The sequence below is a fragment of the Eptatretus burgeri genome, chromosome 9 (genome assembly GCF_056783735.1).
Source record: "Eptatretus burgeri isolate ZD-2024b chromosome 9, Ebu_testis_v1, whole genome shotgun sequence".
Taxonomy (NCBI): Eukaryota; Metazoa; Chordata; class Myxini; order Myxiniformes; family Myxinidae; genus Eptatretus; species Eptatretus burgeri.
This window is the reverse complement of record NC_140969.1, coordinates 81322209-81343209: the sequence shown is the minus strand read 5'-3', so window position 1 is coordinate 81343209 and position 21001 is coordinate 81322209. Positions and strand designations below refer to the sequence as shown.

The window sequence follows — 21001 nt, the reverse complement described above, 5'->3', positions numbered from 1 at the left end:
TCCTAAAATTCAGGTTCATGTTCCGATTCGTGTTCTACAGTGTTCCAAATGTAGAATTCAATTGAAATGAAGTACTTCCTCCATCATAGACTGACATCTGTAGACAGACAGACAGACAGATGGATAAAGTGGACCCATTCTTTAACCCCGCTTTTCGCTTCATGTGACCCGGAGTATAAAAACGTTTGAACATCGCTGTCAAGGGCAGAGTCTTCATTGAATCTCAACCTGATGAACTCTAAATGGTTCCCAGCAGATATCACCACCCAAAGTGGTGAATGACATGAAGGTTGAAGCATTGTACCGATGTTTCCATTGAGCATTTTCCACTATATCCATGAAATCTAATATCTCCAGACGTCCCTGATTTTACAGTTTTAAGATCGAGTTCTAGGAAGCATTTTGCTGTAGCAATGGTACACTGTATACAGTGTGGCAAAGAGGCTTCATGTTCCACAAAATCATGATGGTTCTTGATGTTGTACAGTTGAATTTTGCAATGAGCAAATTAAGTAATCATCAGGATGTTGAAATGATTAAACAATTCTACCTGTGACAATGCATTCATATATTGGTATAAAACAATTTTTTGATAGATTAATCCAAACAGATCCACACTTTCTAAAGATCAGTCCCTGTAAACATGTATCTGAATGTGATAGTCACAGCAGACCAATGGTCCAAAGAAACGATTTTCCCAAATCTTGATAATATGAGAGCTGGTCTGTTTGTTTGGTCAGTTTTCACATGCAAAAGGTCAACTTCACAACAAAAATATTAAATTCTTAACAAATTGATGTAAAAACATGAAACCGGCGTTTTCGGCAATCGAGCGTCGTACATCAGGTGTCTCCATCGGTAGGGAGAGGGACGAAGCTTGGACTGGATGCTCGAAGGTCGGTGTTCTTGTGACTTGAACATATTGCCTTTAAATATCTACTTTCTGTATGCAGAATGTCAAACGAGTGGTCGCACGATTCTGATCATCCTGTACGACCTGAAACAAGGACATGAGGGCACTTGGCCCATCACTGCCGTGTTGCACTCCCGAGTTAAATTCTGCTACAGCTGTTTCCAATATTCTTGATTTTTACTGAAGTCTAAATAACCAGATCTTGATTAAGTGACTCAACTTGTAATTATATATCCATCAATCATGGAGTTTAAGGTGGCCATTCATATGTGACATGCGAACAACCTGGGATTGTGAATTTGTCCATAATGTAGGAGCTGCTGCAAGGAAAGAATCCATACATTGAGATAGCAAGTAGTTTAACTTCATGGTGTCAAGGGATATCCACAAAGACTAGACCACTTGTAACTAGCGTTTTTGGCTGAAATTTGTAATTTGTTCAGGATGCCGACCAGAACTAGCTAACTCTTCACCAAAGACACTGTGGGATCTTTAACATCCACCAACAAACAGTGCTGGCAGATAGGTCCTCCGGTCTAATAGACATCGATGCTTCGCCCTGCATGTGAAACACCAGGATGACAGTTTGTAATTGGGTTGAGGTTTGAACCCAAGCAATAGACAACTCAGAGGTGAGTGTGCAGACCTCCAGGCCATCCTGACAACCAGAATGAAAAGTTGGGGGAGTTGAAAATAAAAAAGAGGATAGGGGTGTCAGGGAAGTAGTGGTGGCAGTGGTAGTGTTGGGGTTTGGTGCTTGCGTGAAAGACAGTACCAGGGGTGGCCTTCATTTTATGCAGATTACTGGTGAGTGTAATCCGCGCTATGGATCAAGCCGATAATCCGAAACTTAATATGGTCCCTCAGATGTTTTCATGATTAATGTGCAAGAGAGCATGCCGTAATGAAACGCAGCAAAATAATTATCATTATCGGAATTGTTTGGAAAAGTTTTCTGCTGGAGAAGTATTGGTGTTTAAACCTGGTTCAACCTGTTGCATAGTTGCCAACGTTGAGAGAAGAAAAAGCGGTGGGATGGAATGTGTCCATGGTGTAAGGGAGCGAAACGACGAAGGGGGGACAGGAAGGTCTGGGAGAGGGGAAGGGTGCTGGGAAGTCGATCAGGGAGGGGGATTCCCCAATTCCATGGTGGGGAAATTTTGTAATTTTAACCTTAAATTTGTACCATTCTAAGACACACTTTTATGCAAAATTATAGCAGAATAATCATGTTTCTCCTAATTAATTTAAGTTTGTTTTGTTTTGAACTTTATGGTGTATAACGTCTTGTAATGAGTAAAATATGAACTCAAATTTAAAGATAAACATAGACTTGGCCATGGTCTACTCTCCAATACAGACTTTAGGTAGATCTACTGCAATTACTTCATGTCACTGAGATTCTTGGGACCAAGGACTAAGATTGTGGTTGGTCACTGTCTTCGCCTTGGCCAACAGCTTCTGTGTGTGCATGAACTATGCATGCGACTCGTGCATACGATACGGCAAGCACACCAATGAGAAACGTCCTACGTTTCATGGGTCAATAATGCTTGTAAATGGGACAGCATTTGTCATTTGCTGCCACGTACTTTGAGTAGTAGCTGTTGCCAATCAAATACAATGAGATTGTGGATGTAATTTTTTTCATGCAGCATCCAAGGAAACCACATGAAGGCCAACATAAACCTTGTCTCATAACATGAAAATTTATCAAAAACTTCAATGAAGCATTATTTTGTGAAAGGGGTATTTTTCGCTATTATTGGCAATAAAATCGGAAGGCTGTTCAAGTATAAAAAATTCAGTATACTACTCCCAAAAGCGGTAGAGTTGGCAACTATGCTGTTTATCCAGTGATGCCTATACCAGCTGCTTCCCAAGAAGCTCTCTTTGCCATGCTAAAAGAGTTGTTTTCTTTTGCATCTGTCTCCTGTTTCACTTAAAGGTATTAAATGTATGGAAGATAATAATTCATCATACCATGATCATAAGATCGACATTTGAATTTACAGTGATGACAGTTACACACAAGACACGATAGACCATTGGTTGCTCATTCGGTTGAACGAAAAAGAAGCATGTATTAAAAGGGATGCCTTGTTATTGTGTAGGGTTTCATTTTCCCATTCAATCCTCGAACTTGATTGAGATTGCTGTGACTTCCAAGTGGAGTTTTTATGACTGTTATGAACTTTTTCAATCCGATAGTGTTAATTATACCACCTGAGATAGGACAACCAACTTAATGTCAGCAGCCAACAACAACGGACCACTCAGAAATCTATCATATTGAACATATTTTAACCTGTGAGTAAAGTAGCATCCACAACGACTACTACTGCTACTGCTACTGCTTCACTTCTCACCAACACTCTTCATCATCGGACACCCGGTGAAGAAGCAGAGCAAGTCGCGAGATCTCCTTGTCAACTTTATTTTAACTTGTGCAAAGATGGCAATATATAAAACTAGGATGTTCAAAATTTAAGGAAACTTGGACCACAAACGAAGAACTTTGTAATATTTCTCCACGAGGCACTTTGCTCTTAATCATATAAAAGTGTTATTTTGGTAATTTGTTCATTCTTTCCCTCCCTCTCTCTCTCTCTATCTCTTGGTGCTGCTTTCTCTTAAAATGCTCCACCTTATCTACTGCAGTCCTGATCGTGTACTAGCAGGGGTGAGGAAAGCGAGCGACATTAAATAGAATTGTGGCAATTCCAACAAAAGCACTACTACTACTACGACTACTACGACGACAACTGAACAAGTTTCTTTCAAAGCTGTTGAGCTTTTATTTGGGTCAAAGCATGAATTGGATTAGGCTGGGGTTTTCGACTTTATAAAACATACAGCGCTCAATTATACAATGACGGCAATAGGTTTTCGAATGGGATCATTGAATGTTAACAGTGTAAAGATGCATTCTGGGTGCATCAGGTATTGTCCCTCTGCTTGAAGGAGAAACCTGGAGTAGCTTTTTTTTAATAGGAGACCCACACAACTTATCAGGCTGCCTTCTGATGGAGAAGCCAATGGCAAGGATTGGCGTTTTTCATTCACTTAATGGATACATCCTGTGGAGTAGCTATCCTTTTCTGATTCCTTTTTTTTTTAACTGATATACTTGTTACCCCACGCACACAAAGCAAAAAGTGGGATTAAGCATTTGGTTCACTTATGTCTGTCTGTCCTGTCTGCAAACGTCAGTTTATGATTGAGGAACAGCTTAATTTGAATTGAATGTTATATTTTAAACAAAAATTGGAACATGAATCAGAAAACAAACCTGGAGAGTTTAGCAGTACTTTGGCCCTGAATTTGTCCTGATCGTGCATGTGCAGAGAGGAGTGAGATCATTTCTTTACTCTGTCTGCCTGTCCGGTAGATAAACAAAATTTAAAATAATTCCAAACTGGAAATTACTATTTTTTAAGGACGTCATAAAGGATACAAACAACAGGCATTAATAACTAATGTACGTGTTAAATAAGGTGTTGTAAAAGACACTGCATCAATGGCAGTAAACTTCCAGAATTTTTTTTTATACGAGCATTCAAAAATTTATTTTATTTCAATTGAATTATATACTTAAACAATATAGAACACAAACCGCCTTTTTGGCACTTTCAAAACACTTCCGTCTCGCAGTACTTGGACAAAATTAAATGGCCTTTTACGTCATCACGACCAATCAAATTTGCCACTCATAGACCCCACCCATGTCCTTGTGGTTTTTTTTTTAGCTCAACTTGACTTTACTCCGTTGAGCTTATGTAATCGAGCAGTGCCCGTCAGTGAATCAGTGAGTCAGTAAACACTTCAGTCATTATTGATTGAACCAAACACACGATTTTGATGAAACTTGGCCACAAGCTTCATATCTGATGCCTAACAAGGTATAATGACCACATCAAAATCAGAGCTCATTGAGGAGTCAACGGGGGTTTTTGACCCCCCCTCTCTCCCCCAAAAAAGAACAGCTATTTGCTTTCTTCTCAGAAACTACACACACAATTTTGATGAAACTTGACCACAACCTTCATCGCCTGTGATGTACCAAAGTATGTTCACAGCATTTAAAATAATCAGGGTCTAAGGGTGTGTGCGGGGGGCGGGAGGGGGGGTGGTTGAGTGACCATTCATGACCCACGGTCCTATTTTTCAAGACAGTGTGGGGTAATGTATCCTTTGAACTCTCGAGTTGTAAATGAGGTCAGTTGATGCCATTTACTCCATGTGAAAATATGGTTTGAAGGTGTTGTTATTTTCTTCGTGAATGTTGATGTGCCATGTGTTGGAGCTGCAAGAGTATGTTTCTTTGACCACATGCAAAGATTTATGCTCACCTTGTCTGGCGAATAATGTGTAATTATTGAAGAGGATTTTAATTACACTCTCAATTTCTCTTTTGATCGAGTGGGTCAAGAGCCACATGGTCCTTCTGCTAAAGTGTTACAAAAAGCAATAACGCTGTTAATCTTGAGAGACGTTTGGCATAGACAGGACCCCACAGACACATCATTTACATACACTAGTATCAGGGGTGGCCATTTGTCATAATTCCGACTAAACTCAATCTATTTGTCTCATCGTTGGTGCAGGAATATCAGTGACTGCGGTATCAAATTGGCACATTTTACAGATCATAATTTCTGGTTACTCTAGTTAGCCCTCTCTCGGTTCTGGTTGCCCCCTAGATCATAATAAAGCCCTATTTGGTTGAGGCAAGGTAGGGGTACTGGGTTTTGGCACTTCAACAATACCTTAGTTCAGGATGAAGCTTTTCTTTCAGTTTTTCATAATTTTTGGAAAGCTTGGAGTAGAAAGGAAGATTTCTGCTCACCTGAACTCTGTTGGGATGTGGGGAAGGTCCGGCTGAAATTGTTGTGCCAGGAATACTCATATGGAATGAGTAAAAGATTTGGTGTAGAGATCAGGAGGCTCAAAGAGGAACTGTTGCATCTCGAGCAACACCTGACAACACATACCCCTGCTGAACTGTATATTTATAAAGAAAAGAAGAACACCCTGAAAGTGTGCAGCAGTGTGAAGGTCTGAGGAATGTATGTGTGCTCTCATTTGCCATTACTTTTTGAAGATCAATGTGCCCTCAGCTATCTCAAAGCTTTGGAAAAGCACCAAGGTCGATTCACACTCCTGGCTCTCACTATCAGTTATGATCGTTCTTGGGCAAACCACATTTCAAAGTTGGCCTCCAAAACCAGTGACCAATTGGGCATCCTTTGTCGCACAAAGCCCCTATTCCCCTGCCTCATATTTTCTCAGCTTGTCGCTGTGGAAACCAAGGCCTTCACGATTATTGGAATCTCCCAGGATGAAGCTGAGTCTATGAGCCAATCACTTCACCATTGCAGACAGGTCAGTGGTCTCGCTATCTTCTACCACCTCCATCCTGGTCTTGCACCCTATGCTCTTTCCGTGCTATTGGGGCACAATGGTGGATGGGTCACCACTCCAACACAGGATACCAGCAAGCTGGCACTCATTTTGCCGACCTCGGAAGGAAGACAGGCAGAGTCAACCCCACCTGGTATTAATTCAACAGTGAGCAGGATTTGTAGTCAGGCTCCTTGGATCCCAAGCCCACCACCCTAACCATTAAGCCAACACCAGGCATACATCTGGTCCAGAAGTTGAAGATCTCCCCACGCTGTTTCAATAATTGACAATGGAGTCACTATTGGCTTAAATATCTGGGTGTCTATTTGTCCATCTCTAGTAAATGCTCATCAATTCACAACTGGAGCATTTTCGAGGATAAAATACTGGTGAAGCTGAGAGATTGGAGTGGACTACTAAGGATTCTGTGTCTGTGTGGGTGAACACTTTTCATTAAGCAATTTGTCCTTCAAAAGCTGCTGCTCAAGCTTTCTTGCATAAATATTCCAGATGAGTTTCTGGCTGATATGCAAAGAAAGTTTTTGGATTGCCTTTGGAATGGTAAGCATTGGGTATCCTTAGAAATTCTGAGCGTGCCTTTTGCTGAAGGTGGACAGGGTTTTCCTTGTCTTCGTCGCCACTTTTACACCTTCAGGTTGCAGATCATTCGGTGTTACCTTTATACGAACCCAATATACCGCAATGGTGTGTGCGAGCATCATAATTTTTCAGTAAAGTGCTCAATCTGGAGAAGAAAAGGCGAGAAGAGCTGCTTTTCCTCAACCCAGTTATAAGCCTGGTGTTGGCTTAGTGGTTAGGGTGGCGGCTTGGGATCCTAGGGTCCTGAGTTCAAGCCCCGTTGGCCGCTGAATTAAATACACCAGGAGGTTGACTCAGCCTGTCATCCTTCTGAGGTCGGCAAAATGAGCACCAGTGTACTGGTAAGGGGGACACTGCATCAGCGGTACAGCCGCGTCCCAACCAATGATGCAACCAGCAGCCACAGGCTGCACTCGAGAGAGAGAGAACCCAGTTCTCTAGGCCCCACCATTAGCTTCACTTACTCTAAGGGCATATCCACAGTGGGAGATCTCTTAAAAGATGGAAAGAATGTTCTTTCACATGTGAAACTTAAAGCAAAGACAGACCCACAGACAATCAAAGTTCCTTTAAGGATACTCAAGGAAGTTAAGAACTCATTTCCCCTTGAATCACTGGCTTACCTAAGGAATCCTTGTGAATATGACGAAGCCATGCAGGTTTGCACCCGTACTTACATGGCTTTTATAATGAAACCCGTGAGAGTGCGATCTCTCTCATCCACCACCTTTACATAATATGAGTAAGGTTCCTGGTACAGCGGGGCTGTCCTGTGAACCGCCAAGGAAGGAAATATATGTGCTCGTAATCCTCTCACTCCACTTTTTTGCGCAAGCAAATCAGATGGACACTCCATGGCATGAGGTTCTTCTGTCTCCCTTGCCTGTCCATCCAAGTTGGGAATCTTTTTATCTCCACCCAACAACAACAATGGTGGGATAACCTAAGTTGGAGATTGTTTCATGGGGCACTGAGCTCTGGAGCTCTGCTGTAACATTTCACAAAATTTCCTCATGGATGTTGCTTCTGTGCTGAAACGGAAACCATCTTTCACGTTTACCTGCAGTCCCGGCATCTTCAACCAGTTTTTTTGTTGGTGAACACCTTGCTATTACACTTCTGGCTTCATTTTTCCCCGAAACTTTTTCTTTTTGATCACCCTGTAAAGAAGCAGAGTAAATTGCGGGATCTCCTTGTTAATTTTATTTTTGTCCCTGAAAAACTTGCAACATATAAAACCAGAAAGGCAAGATTGAGAGTGATCTGGTGCAAACATCACTTGCCTGAAAACGTTATTATGCTCATGAATCACTGCAGAGTTTAACATGGCACAGTATTCCCAAACGATTGGAAGGTTCAAATATATTTGGACCACAAATGATACATTATGGAGTATTTCCCCACAAGGTACTTTGCTTTTACTTGTCGAACTACTCCTATCATTTTGGACATATTCTCATTCTCTCATTCTCTCTCTCTCATTCTCTCTCTCTCTCTCTCATTCTCTCTCTCTCATTCTCTCTCTCATTCTCTCTCTCTTATTCTCTCTCTCTCTCTCATTCTCTCTCTCTCTCATTCTCTCTCTCTCATTCTCTCTCTCTCATTCTCTCTCTCTCTCTCATTCTCTCTCTCTCATTCTCTCTCTCTCTCATTCTCTCTCTCTCTCTCTCTCTCTCATTCTCTCTCATTCTCTCATTCTCTCTCTCATTCTCTCTCTCTCATTCTCTCTCTCTCATTCTCTCTCTCTCATTCTCTCTCTCTCATTCTCTCTCTCTCTCATTCTCTCTCTCTCTCATTCTCTCTCTCTCTCATTCTCTCTCTCTCTCTCTCTCTCTCTCTCTCTCTCTCTCTCTCTCTCTCTCTCTCTCTCTCTCTCTCTCTCTCTCTCTCTCTCCCTCCCCCCTGCTGGCTGTTGGTGAGTCGAGTGGAGTGTCATGGCGGCTGTGTGGTCTTGGTGAGCTGTGATCTGCCCTGTTTATTTTTTCGCCTTTCTATCCCCTTTCGCATCGTTTTTCACCTCCCTTCCTTTGTTTCCTTCTACGCATTGTTATTTGTGCTCCCACCCTCCCCTCTTCATTAGACCTCGTGCTTCGGCCTTCCCTCGCGTCGTTGTAACGCCGCCCCACCCCATCCTGCCCATCTGTCCTTGTTATTTCACGGTTTGCCCTTCGGTTCATCCCCTCCCTTTCCCTCCCCTTCCCCTCCCTCCCTTCCCTTCCCCATCCCCTCCCTCCCCTTCCCTCCCTCCCCTTCCCTCCCTTCCCCACCCCTCCCATCCCTCCCCTTCCCTCCCTTCCCCACCCCTCCCAGGGGGGAGGGGGCCTTCACGGGCCTTCAACTGATCATTTTTTTCTTCACTGTAGCTGTGTTTATTTCCTTTGGAAACCTGTTTCGGCTCGTATTTAATAACTGCACGGGAGCAATCACCCTCCTCCCCCTTCCTAAACATGACTTCATATTCCCGTTATTCGGCATTTGAAGCATTAACACGAAAACATGGCGTCGTCTGCGTCCCGCCCGACGACGTCAGCGTCGAGGATCTCGTTATCACTACGGGAAACATAGTCGGTACTGTGGTGGAGTCTGCGGGCCTATGGGGAAGGGCATGGTGATGATGCATGGTGGGCGTGATGATTAGAGGGGTGGCCGTGGGGTCGGCAAGGGATATGAGGTGTGCACGCCACCTGAGGCGTCGTAGTAATGCTGGAGTCGGCCGGCTCGTGAGTGTACCGCGTATGGAATAAAGGGGAGCCGCGGGCACAGTACGCCCGCGCTCGCACTCGTGCAACACAGCCCGGCTCGACTGTTCCTCCGCTTCGTGTCTGCCTGCTAAGCATCTCCCATTTCAGTACAGCACAGTTGGCGAACGAGGATCTTCGAATCGACGTGTGTAAGGGCGGCAAATGACCCGTGCGGTTCCAGTCTACGGAGCCGGGGCATGATGATGCCGGCGAGCCGGAGCAGGGGCCGGGCTCGGCGAGCCGGACCCTTTTGGATCGGAACGGGTTCCGGTTCGTGCCTCCAGATGTGCCAGTGCTCTCTTCGAGACCTTCGTCGAGTACCGAGGGCGAGGCTCTGGCGGCGGGGGCCGCGTCGATGCAGCGGGAGCCACCGTTCGTTGCTGCCTGCGGCGATGATGTGCGCTCCAGGAGCGGCGAGAGCCATATCAGCTCTCGCGATGAGTTCCCGCGCTTCGTTCGCGATGAGTTCCCGCGCTTCGGCAGGGTTCGTGAGGCAATGCGCATCGGTGTGGTTCAGGCAGCTTCAACAGGTGGCGGTGCGCCCGTGGCGTTAAAGGGAGTCGCGAGTCGCAGCATCAAGTCGACAACCAAGAAGCGGACTCGTGATGTGGGTTGTGGGTTGTTGTTCATGGCATATGTGCTTTTCCTTGCTCTAGTGATGCAGTTTAATGTTGTTGAAATAAATGCCAGCAGTTCTCATGTGAAAGTGGATTTGGCGGAGATCAGTCAATGGAGTTGGTGTTATGATCAATGTGATGTGGGGGCGAATAAAGAAGGTTTGTTGGCCTCCAGTTGCTCCAGGCCGCAGGTAATTGCTTTGTTATGTGCTGGGATTTTATCAAAAAAGCGCGCTGTACGGAAAAATGAATTTGCGATGCTTCGAATATTATTCGTAATGATTTATAATGAGCCTATGATTGCAGTGTGGTTTAAGTGGAGTTGCTCCCGTCTAGCGGCCGTGTGGGTCTCGGAGATCGACTCGGAACCGAGTCTGGTGCCCTGGTCGGCGTTACCCCCACCTCTGATTGCGAGCGCAACTCGCTGTGTTCGCTCAAGGCCGTTGGGACGGGCGTTGACGTCTCAACTGATTGTGGTACGTGAGTTGTTTTGGCGCATTAAATGCATGCAGCCAGCGGCGCTGTTCAGTGCCCCCGGCCAAGGTCTAAGGCTGGCGCCACGACTTCCAGATAGCGGGCTGCCGGCCTCGGGATGTTTATCTACGTCGGGTCTGCCTGGGGGGAGGGGGCCGGAGGCGTTTGATGGGGCCGGAGGAGGTTGGCTCGAGAGGTCGTTACGACCTTGGCCAGGGTCATGTCAGCATGGGCCGCCTGGGGGCGTTTTTGCTGCATAATGCCGCTGTGCTTCTCATTTTGCTGCTTCATATCGGTAACGCGGTCAGACCTGACCTTTGCTGCTCCACTCGCTCGCATCGACACATTATATGATGTGGTGTGCTATTATACTTTGCTATTTTCATTTTATTTCCATGATTATTATACGAAGTCCTTCGTGTTCTGCATGCTTCTTATAATGGTATGGTAATCATTTAATAATCATAGTTTTAGGGGGGAGGAGTGTGGTGGAGTCTGCGGACCTATGGGGAAGGGCATGGTGATGATGCATGGTGGGCGTGATGATGAGAGGGGTGGCCGTGGGGTCGGCAAGGGATATGAGGTGTGCACGCCACCTGAGGCGTCGTAGTAATGCTGGAGTCGGCCGGCTCGTGAGTGTACCGCGTACGGAATAAAGGGGAGCCGCGGGCACAGTACGCCCGCGCTCGCACTCGTGCAACACAGCCCGGCTCGACTGTTCCTCCGCTTCGTGTCTGCCTGCTAAGCATCTCCCATTTCAGTACAGCACAGGTACTGCCAAAGTTCGTGCCCCTCGCGAATGAACAAACGTGTGGTAATCTTCGTGTCTGAGACAGAACTGGCTCACGAAATTGTATCGACCAGACTATCAACAGACGACGGACATTTTGTGCTCGTCTCCCCTCTGGACACACCGGCCGTGAAGGTCATTATCTCGAACGTTCCTCCTTTCCTGAAGAATCAGACGCTGATCTCCGAAATATCTCGTTATGGTTCTGTGGTTTCTTAAATCACGATGTTACCTTTACGTTGCCAGGACGATCGGACGAAGCATGTGATGTATTTTCGGAGACAAGCTCATGTGGTGCTTCCTCCCTCTAACGCTGAAAGAACCTTGAACATCGTTTTAAAACTCAAAATTGATAATCATGATTACCAAGTCTACGTAACCACTCACACCTTGAAATGTTTCGAATGTGGTTGTGGTGTAGTCTGCGGGCTTACGGGGAGGGGCATGATGATGATGCATGATGGGCGTGGTGATGGGAGGGGTGGTCGTGGTGGTTATCGTATCTGCAAGGGATATAGGGTGTGCGCGCCGTCTGAGGCGTCGTAGTAATACTGGAGTCGCCCGGCTCGTGAGTGTGCCGAATACGGAATAAAGGGGAGCCGCCGGGCAGAGTACGCCCATCATGCATCATCATCATGCCCCTCCCCGTAGGCCCGCAGACTACACCACAGTGGTAATTTCGGACACTTAAAACGATCTTGCCCAAATGCGATTTCGTCAAACGATGAAACAAACCTCGTCCACAAGAATACGTCTTCTTCTTCTTCCTCCTCGAATGTGAAGGAAGCGAATGCCGTGTCCGGTAATAAGGCCCAGTCCTCTCAGCCCGATAGTCTAAACAGCAAAACGAATGTTTGTGATGGTTTCACCATCGTTTCATCAAGAAAGCGAAAGACTTTACCTGATAGTCGTTTAACCCAGAAGAAGGGAGTATTTACAAACGAGGAATCTGTCGGTCATGTTCCCGCAGTTATGACTGACGTCACTCTACAAGGCCTACCCGGAACGGACCCGGAATGGACCCGGAATGGACCCGGTACCTACTTGCCGGTGAGGACATCAACGTCTCCATTCAAGAGACCGCTTTACCTGTAACCGCAGTAAACAAAACTGTTTCACTCGTTAAAAAACTCTCCTATTGTTAAGTCCATTGACTGTGATACACAGACCACTAGTGATGAACCTGCCGTCACTTTGGTAAATGTTAACCCTGAATCCTTGTCAGCAGGAAATAGTGAAACAAATGTTAGCCCTGAATCCTTGTCAGCAGAAATAGTGAAACAAATGTTAACCCTGAATCCTTGTCAGCAGGAAATAGTGAAACAAATGTTAACCCTGAATCCTTGTTATCAGGAAATGGTGAAACAAATGTTAACCTTGAATCCTTGTTAGCAGGAAATAGTGAAATAAATGTTAACCCTGAATCCTTGTTAGCAGGAAATAGTGAAACAAATGTTAACCTTGAATCCTTGTCAGCAGGAAATAGTGAAACAAATGTTAACCCTGAATCCTTGTTAGCAGGAAATGGTGAAACAAATGTTAACCCTGAATCCTTGTCAGCAGGAAATAGTGAAACAAATGTTAACCTTGAATCCTTGTCAGCAGGAAATGGTGAAACAAATGTTAACCCTGAATCCTTGTCAGCAGGAAATAGTGAAACAAATGTAAACCTTGAATCCTTGTCAGCGGGAAATAGTGAAACAAATGTTAACCTTGAATCCTTGTCAGCAGGAAATAGTGAAACAAATGTTAACCCTGAATCCTTGTCAGCAGGAAATAGTGAAACAAATGTTAACCCTGAATCCTTGTCAGCAGGAAATAGTGAAACAAATGTTAACCCTGAATCCTTGTCAGCAGGAAATGGTGAAACAAATGTTAACCCTGAATCCTTGTCAGCAGGAAATAGTGAAACAAATGTTAACCCTGAATCCTTGTTAGCAGGAAATGGTGAAACAAATGTTTACCCTGAATCCTTGTCAGCAGGAAATAGTGAAACAAATGTTAACCTTGAATCCTTGTTAGCAGGAAATAGTGAAACAAATGTTAACCCTGAATCCTTGTTAGCAGGAAATGGTGAAACAAATGTTAACCTTGAATCCTTGTTAGCTGGAAATAGTGAAACAAATGTTAACCCTGAATCCTTTTCAGCAGGAAATAGTGAAACAAATGTTAACCTTGAATCCTTGTTTGCATGAAAGAGTGAAACAAATGTTAACCCTGAATCCTTGTCAGTGGGAAATAGTGAAACAAATGTTAACCTTGAATCCTTGTTAGCAGGAAATAGTGAAACAAATGTTAACCCTGAATCCTTGTCAGCAGGAAATAGTGAAACAAATGTTAACCCTGAATCCTTGTTAGCAGGAAATAGTGAAACAAATGTTAACCCTGAATCCTTGTCAGCAGGAAATAGTGAAACAATGTTAACCCTGAATCCTTGTCAGCAGGAAATAGTGAAACAAATGTTAACCACGAATCCTTGTCAGCAGGAAATAGTGAAACAAATGTTAACCCTGTTACTGCTTCCAGTCCATCACATGGTGAAGCTGGAAACACAGGAAATGCTAAAATGGATGTTTTACGAGAGACCCCCAAAGTACTGTATACCTCCACGCCGTTGGAGGTCGAGAACACCGTTACGGTCGAGGGAAGCGAGATCGCTACATCCTCTGATGGTGTTTCCATTTCATCAAATCCCCCGATTTATTTCCGTTACTTCACCAGGGGATGTTCCCACAATGGAAGAGCACATAGACGTGGTAACCTGTACAGATCCGTGTCTCAATACTGACCACATATCGATATGCAGGACAGTACAAGCTTGTGTTACTCGGAAACTAAAACCGACTCTGACGAATCTGACCTGGAGGAAGCAAACAGGAACAGTCAGGTGGAAATGTTGGAGAAGCTCACCAGTCAAGGTCCTACCCCCCCCCCCCCCGAACAAATAAGACTTCTTACAAAATAGTCCACTCCGCAAGATCCAAATTAAATAGCTGGTAGAGGTCATCGGTCTTGACATAGCTTTGTTACAAGAGACTCATGCTCTCCGATCTGTTAAGGCTCAGTGGCGACTATTTATGGAGAAGGAATGTTTCTTCAGTAACAACTCCACGTCAAAGGCAGGCATCATGTTTGTCTTAGGGAAGCATTTCCATCCGTCCTACCTTAAATTTATGAGTATTCTTGATGGACACCTTGCCTCCGTGACCTTCTCGATCAATCAGGTCAAGTTCACAATTCTCAATGTGTACGCTCCAAGCAAAAATGACGAGCGGATCTCCTTTTTTGCCAAACTGAGAAAATTCCTGCAAACACTGGATTTGCAGACTTGTCTAATTATTGGTGGCAATTTTAACTGTACTGTTAATGCTTCATTTGACCGGAACAGGCCGGAACCCCAACCATGTACCGCAAAACTTTTTGCAAACATCATTGCGAAGTATAATCTCCATGATATTTGGTGCATACAGCACCCTTCTGATCGGTCTTGTACATGGTGTCGTTGTTTAAACAACCACGTCTCACTTGCGAGGCTTGATCGCATCTATGTAAATTCTCATTTATTACATGGAGTTTATAAATCCGATTTCGTGCCTTCTGGTTTCTCCGACCATTCCCAAGCTCGAGTCTTTATTGAACTCTCATTGGAAATTCAGCCAAGAACAGAAGTTAAGCTGTTCCGTTAACCCGCTGATATGGTGGGATTTAGTAAAAACCCAAATTAAAGGGTTCTGTCAACAGTATCAGTTTTTCTCAACAAGGGCTGACCATGCAGTAAAGAAAATATTACAGTTAGAGATTTTACAACTCCAACGGGTCATCGGACAAAATAATAGTAACATACAAAAAACCTTAACTGAGACACAGTCCTTATTAAAGGAAATAACCGAGAGGAGCGCACGTGGTGCCTCAGTTCGGATGAGGGTGCGACACCTGAATGAGGCAGACGTACCAACCAAGTACTTCTCCTTAGAGAAACGTCTTCCCAGTAAGCAGCTTTCTCAGCTGTGATTAGCAGATTCATCCATTACCTTTACACAATCAGAAATCAAACTTTTCGTGAAGGAATACTTTTCGAAAATATATTCAATGGAACAAATAAATCCTGTCAGTGTTGCCTCGATCTCTGTAGACCTGCCAGTGTTGTGTGCAGATGGGCGTCCCCAACTGGAAAGACCCATTGCTTTGGATGAACTTGGCACTGCCCTGCACGGCCTTGCCATTGGGAAAGCACCTGGATTGAATGGACTTACAACCAAATTTTACAAGAAGTTTTGGCACTTATTGGGTCCAGAACTCATTAACACCTTGAACGCAAGCTGCCAGCTTGGAGAGCTACCTCAGAGTTGCCGACGAGCTCTTCTTGCCCTCATCCCAAAAAAGGGAGACTTGCTGAGTATTGAAAATTGGCGTCCTATCTCCCTGTTATGTATGGACTACAAGATATTTTCAAAAGCCCTGGCATCGCGACTTACTCCTTATTTATCCTCGTTGTTGAAAGAAGACCAATGTTACTGTGTCCCAAAACGTTCCATCGATGACATCTCCCTTGTGAGAGACATCATTGAACTGTGCAAGGAAAACCCTAAAGATTTCGGACTTCTTCTCCTTGATCAGGAGAAAGCCTTTGACCGTGTTGACCATCGGTACCTTTTCGAAGTACTTGAGCGGTTTGGACTTGGTTCAACCTTCATCTCTTATATTAAAATGCTATACAATAATATTTATAGTGTGCTTAAGATAAACAATGAACTTGTTGCACCTTTGTTTATTAACAAGGGAATTAGACAAGGTTGCCCTCTTTCTGGGTTCCTTTATGCTCTCTCCATCGAACCCCTACTGGTTTCTTTGTGCTGTAGACTAACAGGGGTTAGTTTGTCCCAGCTTGAACGGCCCATCAAGGTACTGGCATACGCCGATGACGTGTGTGTATTCGTACAAGATATCAATGACATTAACATCGTTCGTTATTGTTTGTCCTTATTTGAAAAGGCTTCTTCAGCCAAAGTAAATTGGAACAAAACGAGCGCCTTTTGGCTCGGTCCGTTGTGCTACTTGGCGCCAAGACTTCTTGCTCCACTGTCATGGGCCAATGATGGTGTGAAATACCTTGGAGTGTTCTTAGGTAATAATACCACAGTTGCAAAGAATTGGGCTGGTCTGCTCAAGTTTGTTGAGGGTAAACTGCAAAAATGGAAAGGTCTGATCACACAACTGTCATATCGTGGAAGGGTCTTGGTCATCAACATGCTGGTGGCCTCCACCTTATGGCACAGGTTCTTCGTGCTGCATCCTCCAGCGGTGTTGCTTCAACAGCTCCAGAAATGCTTTGTGTCCTTTTTCTGGGATGGAAAACACTGGCTGCGACCTGGAGTCCTCAGTTTATCACTGACCAATGGAGGCCAAGGCCTGGTCGACATAAAGAGCCGGCTAATGGCCTTTCGACTCTCGGTTGCTCTTCGCATGCTATACACGCGACCCTCTCCACCATAGGTCAACGTCGTTCGTCACCTTTTGCAACAGGTTGGGAGGCTAGGCTATTACCACTCTCTTTTCCTGATGGACCTTTCCAAAATCGACACATCCCCCCTCTCTGGTTTCTATCAGAGCATGCTAAATGCATGGCAAGCTCTGACAATAACAAGAGCTCCACATTCTTACATGAAACAGATGTTTCTGGAAGACCCTTTGTTCTACAACTCCTTTTTCCATGATATGCCTGATGTTAGGTGTTTTATTCAACGCTTTACCGACAAGGGCGTCAAATCTGTCGCAGATCTTCTCAGCCAAAATGGCAGCTGGATCGGAGCTGATGCATTGGCAAGCCTGGTCGGTGTGCGATCCTTTCGAATCATGGCACGCATATTACGTAGTGCGCTTTGGACATGCACACAGCTCGCACCTGCTTGGGAGGAAGACCACCAAAGCAATGAACAAAATGCACATTGAATACCTTCTCTCTTTACCTTTCCTGAACTCGTATGTACTTTCTCTCTTGCCAGCCCTCTTCCACGTCCCCCTTTTAACATAGGCTTCAATGGCCTTCCCAAACAAGAAGACTTTTATTTGGGTTGTGTAAAATTTCTTTCGCAACGGCAAATAACACAGCAGAGGGTTCAATAGAGAGACCTCTTACCTTGTTCTCCCCCTTATTTTCCGAACTGGAAGGTTTTTATCACCCTCTTGTACCACCACGACATCGTGACTTCCAGTGGAGACTAGTACACTGGATCCTTCCTTCTAATCACTTGTTACACCGTTTTTCAAATCTGCTTGTAGATGAATGTCCTTTTTGTAAGAAATCTGAAAACCTTTTTCACATCTATGTTGAATGCCAACGGTTGGCACCTTTATTTATTTTACTTCGGAATTGTTTTGTGAGGTTTGGTTTGATTTTTAACACTTGTGTGTTCATTTATAGAATGGATATCCCACACAAAAATTCCAATGCTGTGTTAGCCAATTTCCTGCTTGCTCAGGCAAAGATGGCAGTATATAAGTCAAGGAAAAGAAAACTTGATGGTGTTGGAGTAAATGATGAAGATGCTTTGTTTTTGTTCCAAAACCTTGTAATAAGTCACGCTAAATTGGATTTTGCTTTCTTTTCAGTAACTGGAAGATTACCACAGTTCGAATCAAAATGGTGTATAAAGGAAGTTATTTGCAAAGTCCGACAGGAATGTTTGTCCTTTTGTGAAATGTTTTGTATATAATCCACCCGATTCATCCTTTCCTTTCTTCAGAAATTGTTACTTACGAAATCTAAAGATTTCGTAAGTATATTGATGACTTCCGTCATCTGTTTGTTTGTTTGTTTGTTTGTTTGTAGGCACGATAACTCGAGTACGGAAGAAGCTACCAATGTCAAATTACACCACGTGATTCAGGAGCGTGATGGCTCGTGCTGATTAGATTTTGGTCAAAATCGGTCAAAGGTCAAGGTCACAGTGAGGTCAAATATTCGATTTTTGATGGTTTGGTACAGAATCATCGTAGAAACCTCTGGTTTGCGTCGCTACCTTCTCTCGAGACAACTTTTATTAGACAAGGTCAGAGGTCAAGTTGACGATTTCGTAAGTACCAGTCTATGACTGCTTGTTTCTTGGTTTTCCTTCTTTCTCTGGACGGCACACTTTGTGATGCTATGCCCTGCCTGCGAAGGACAAATCCGCCAGTTCTCTTTGGGTCAGGAATCGAGATCAGACTTTAGAGGTTATAGGTCAGTGCGTTGCCTCTGTATATGATCCTGCTACATGTAGTACAAGCGTGGCCAGCTAAATTTGAGCTGGATTTTTGTTTATAAAAGACAGAATAATTTGGGGGGGGGGAATTTGTGTTTATATAATGTTGGTAACAAACATCCATAATCACGTGATTCCTACGTTAATCCATGTGCTGAAAAGAAAGATGGTGGCAAGTATATAACAAAGATGGTTGAAGAGATGCTTGGTGTTGGCTTAATGGTTAGGGTGGTTGGTTTGGGATCCTTGGACCCTGAGTTCAAATCGCACTTGGCTGTTGAATTTATACCAGGTGGGGTTGACTCTGTCTGTCATCCTTCCAAGGTCAGCAAAATGAGTGCCAGCTTGCTGGTCTCCTGTGTCGGAGTGGTGACCTGTCCAGGATTGTGCCCAATAGCCAAGGAGACTGCTGAGGCAGCACCAATGCTCTGCCAGAGTATGATCCCAGTGGATGGATGGATGGTTAAAGAGGGGATAACAATTAAATTTCCAGTAAGTTAATGCAAAGATCGTCCTTGTTGAAATCTAACAATGGTTATAATCAATAATTATTGCCTTTCAAGAACACTCGTAACATAAAAAGCACTTTGGGAGGCAAAATATTATGAGGAAGGAACTGGCAATTGAGAATGATGTCTTGCACTGGCTACATCCACATCCTAAATAATTCTACACTGAAGGAACGAAAACTCCCCGTAGGATGTGACCAGTCTGCACTCAGAACTGGAGAATACCTGAGAATTGGAGATGGTATCTTGTTCCCTCAGTATACAACACGTACACATTGGTTATGAAATTAGAAGTCCAGGTGAAAATTGAAGTCTCCCTCACAATTGGTGGACAGGGATGGGATTATGTTGTCACAAGACGATTTCGCTAAAGGAAACATCATAAGAGAAATTAAGATAATGTTCAGAAGGGTTGTCGATTAATTTAATATCTTCCCAATGCATATTGTTGTGGTTGAGGAAATTCGCAAACCACCATTCAGGTCCCGTAGGTGAGATATCTCTGTAAGTACGTGTAGTTAGCCCCAAACCCGTTGTTTAGAGGGAATAAATATGATTCATTCGGGCTGCGACCCTTTAAGATAGCCGTTTTTCTGTTCTATCTTTATTCTGAACCAACCACGTCTCAACCGTCATCACACAACAACCACCAACCGCAATGCCGCTTCACAACAACAACAACGCCAACAGCCACGACCTTTACCTTCACAGCACCATCCCGCAAACCTCGCATCACCGCCATTCCAAGCGTCACCGTGGCCAGGGACCGCCACTTTAGACCCTCCACCACCTTCGCCTCTCCTTCTGCGGCCATTCCCGCACCACTTGTGGGCGCCCAGTGTCGGACTGTCCTGGCCTCGTACAGGGCGCGCGCTGAGCCGCGGGTACAAAGAGCGGCCTTTCCGAGGGGAAGTCGGATCAGGAATGATACACGCCCACTTCCGATCCGTCCAATCATTAAGCGCGGGGCGATTTGGCCCCGCCTCCAGGCGCGTCGGAGTAGAATCGATATATGCAAATTCGAGGATCAGGGGAGGTTCACGCCCACTTTTCCTCCGTCCAATGGGCGAGCGTGGCTCCGCCCCCGAGTTCATCCTGATCCGGAAATTTGCATATGGGTTCTCCTGCCGCACTATAAAGCGCTGAGCACGGGGCAATTCAGTCAGTTTTGTTTTGCGCTCGGGCGGGTTGGAGAGGTGTGGCGGCGGCGAAGTGTGGCAGCGGCAGTTTTGGGTCGGAAGCAGTTCGAGGTGGTCGCAGTGTTGGGCTCGGGCGAGTTGGAGAGGTGTGGCGGTGGCGGAGTGTGGCAGCAGCAGTCAAGACGGGTCTGGAGGAGAGTCGGAGTCTGTCGGGGTTCGGAGTCTGTCGGGGAGCTGCAGAGAGGGGAAGCCGGAGCACGGTCGAGGTTGCAGTGGAGTCGCTCGTCGCGCGACCCAAGCAAGCCAGCTATCCTCTTTCCCCAGAGCATCAACAATTCCCCCCTCCCCCCCCCCCCGCGCTGAGATAGTGCGGAAAGGGGGCCCCGTTCCCATCCCATTCCAAGCAGTGCCAACGAAACCTGCGGAGGAGCGTGGAGTTGGGGCACCGCCGCGGCATTTGCGGCTCATCACAAGACGGGTAGGCTCCACGCGGAATCGCGCCCACAGTCCCCATCTGCCCCCTTGTATTTGAGGGTGGCCCTTTTTCTTTTGCTTTTGAGTATATGTGTTG

The 21001-nt window shown here is 45.0% G+C and overlaps 1 protein-coding gene across 1 annotated transcript; it reads left to right on the top strand.

Annotated features, from left to right (window-relative positions):
• Nucleotides 1-9888: 9888 nt before the first annotated feature.
• On the top strand, nucleotides 9889-13150 carry LOC147020442 (uncharacterized). Its single transcript, XM_085895762.1, has 2 exons — nucleotides 9889-11522; nucleotides 12512-13150. The coding sequence occupies exon 1, from the start codon at nucleotides 10016-10018 to the stop codon at nucleotides 11009-11011; it is 996 nt and encodes a 331-aa protein (XP_085751888.1). The 5' UTR covers nucleotides 9889-10015; the 3' UTR covers nucleotides 11012-11522; nucleotides 12512-13150.
• Nucleotides 13151-21001: the final 7851 nt, after the last annotated feature.

What these genes read in the sequence shown, in the direction of transcription:
- LOC147020442 (XM_085895762.1), top strand. Translation starts at nt 10,016, where the DNA reads ATGCAGCGGGAGCCACCGTTCGTTGCTGCCTGCGGCGATGATGTGCGC.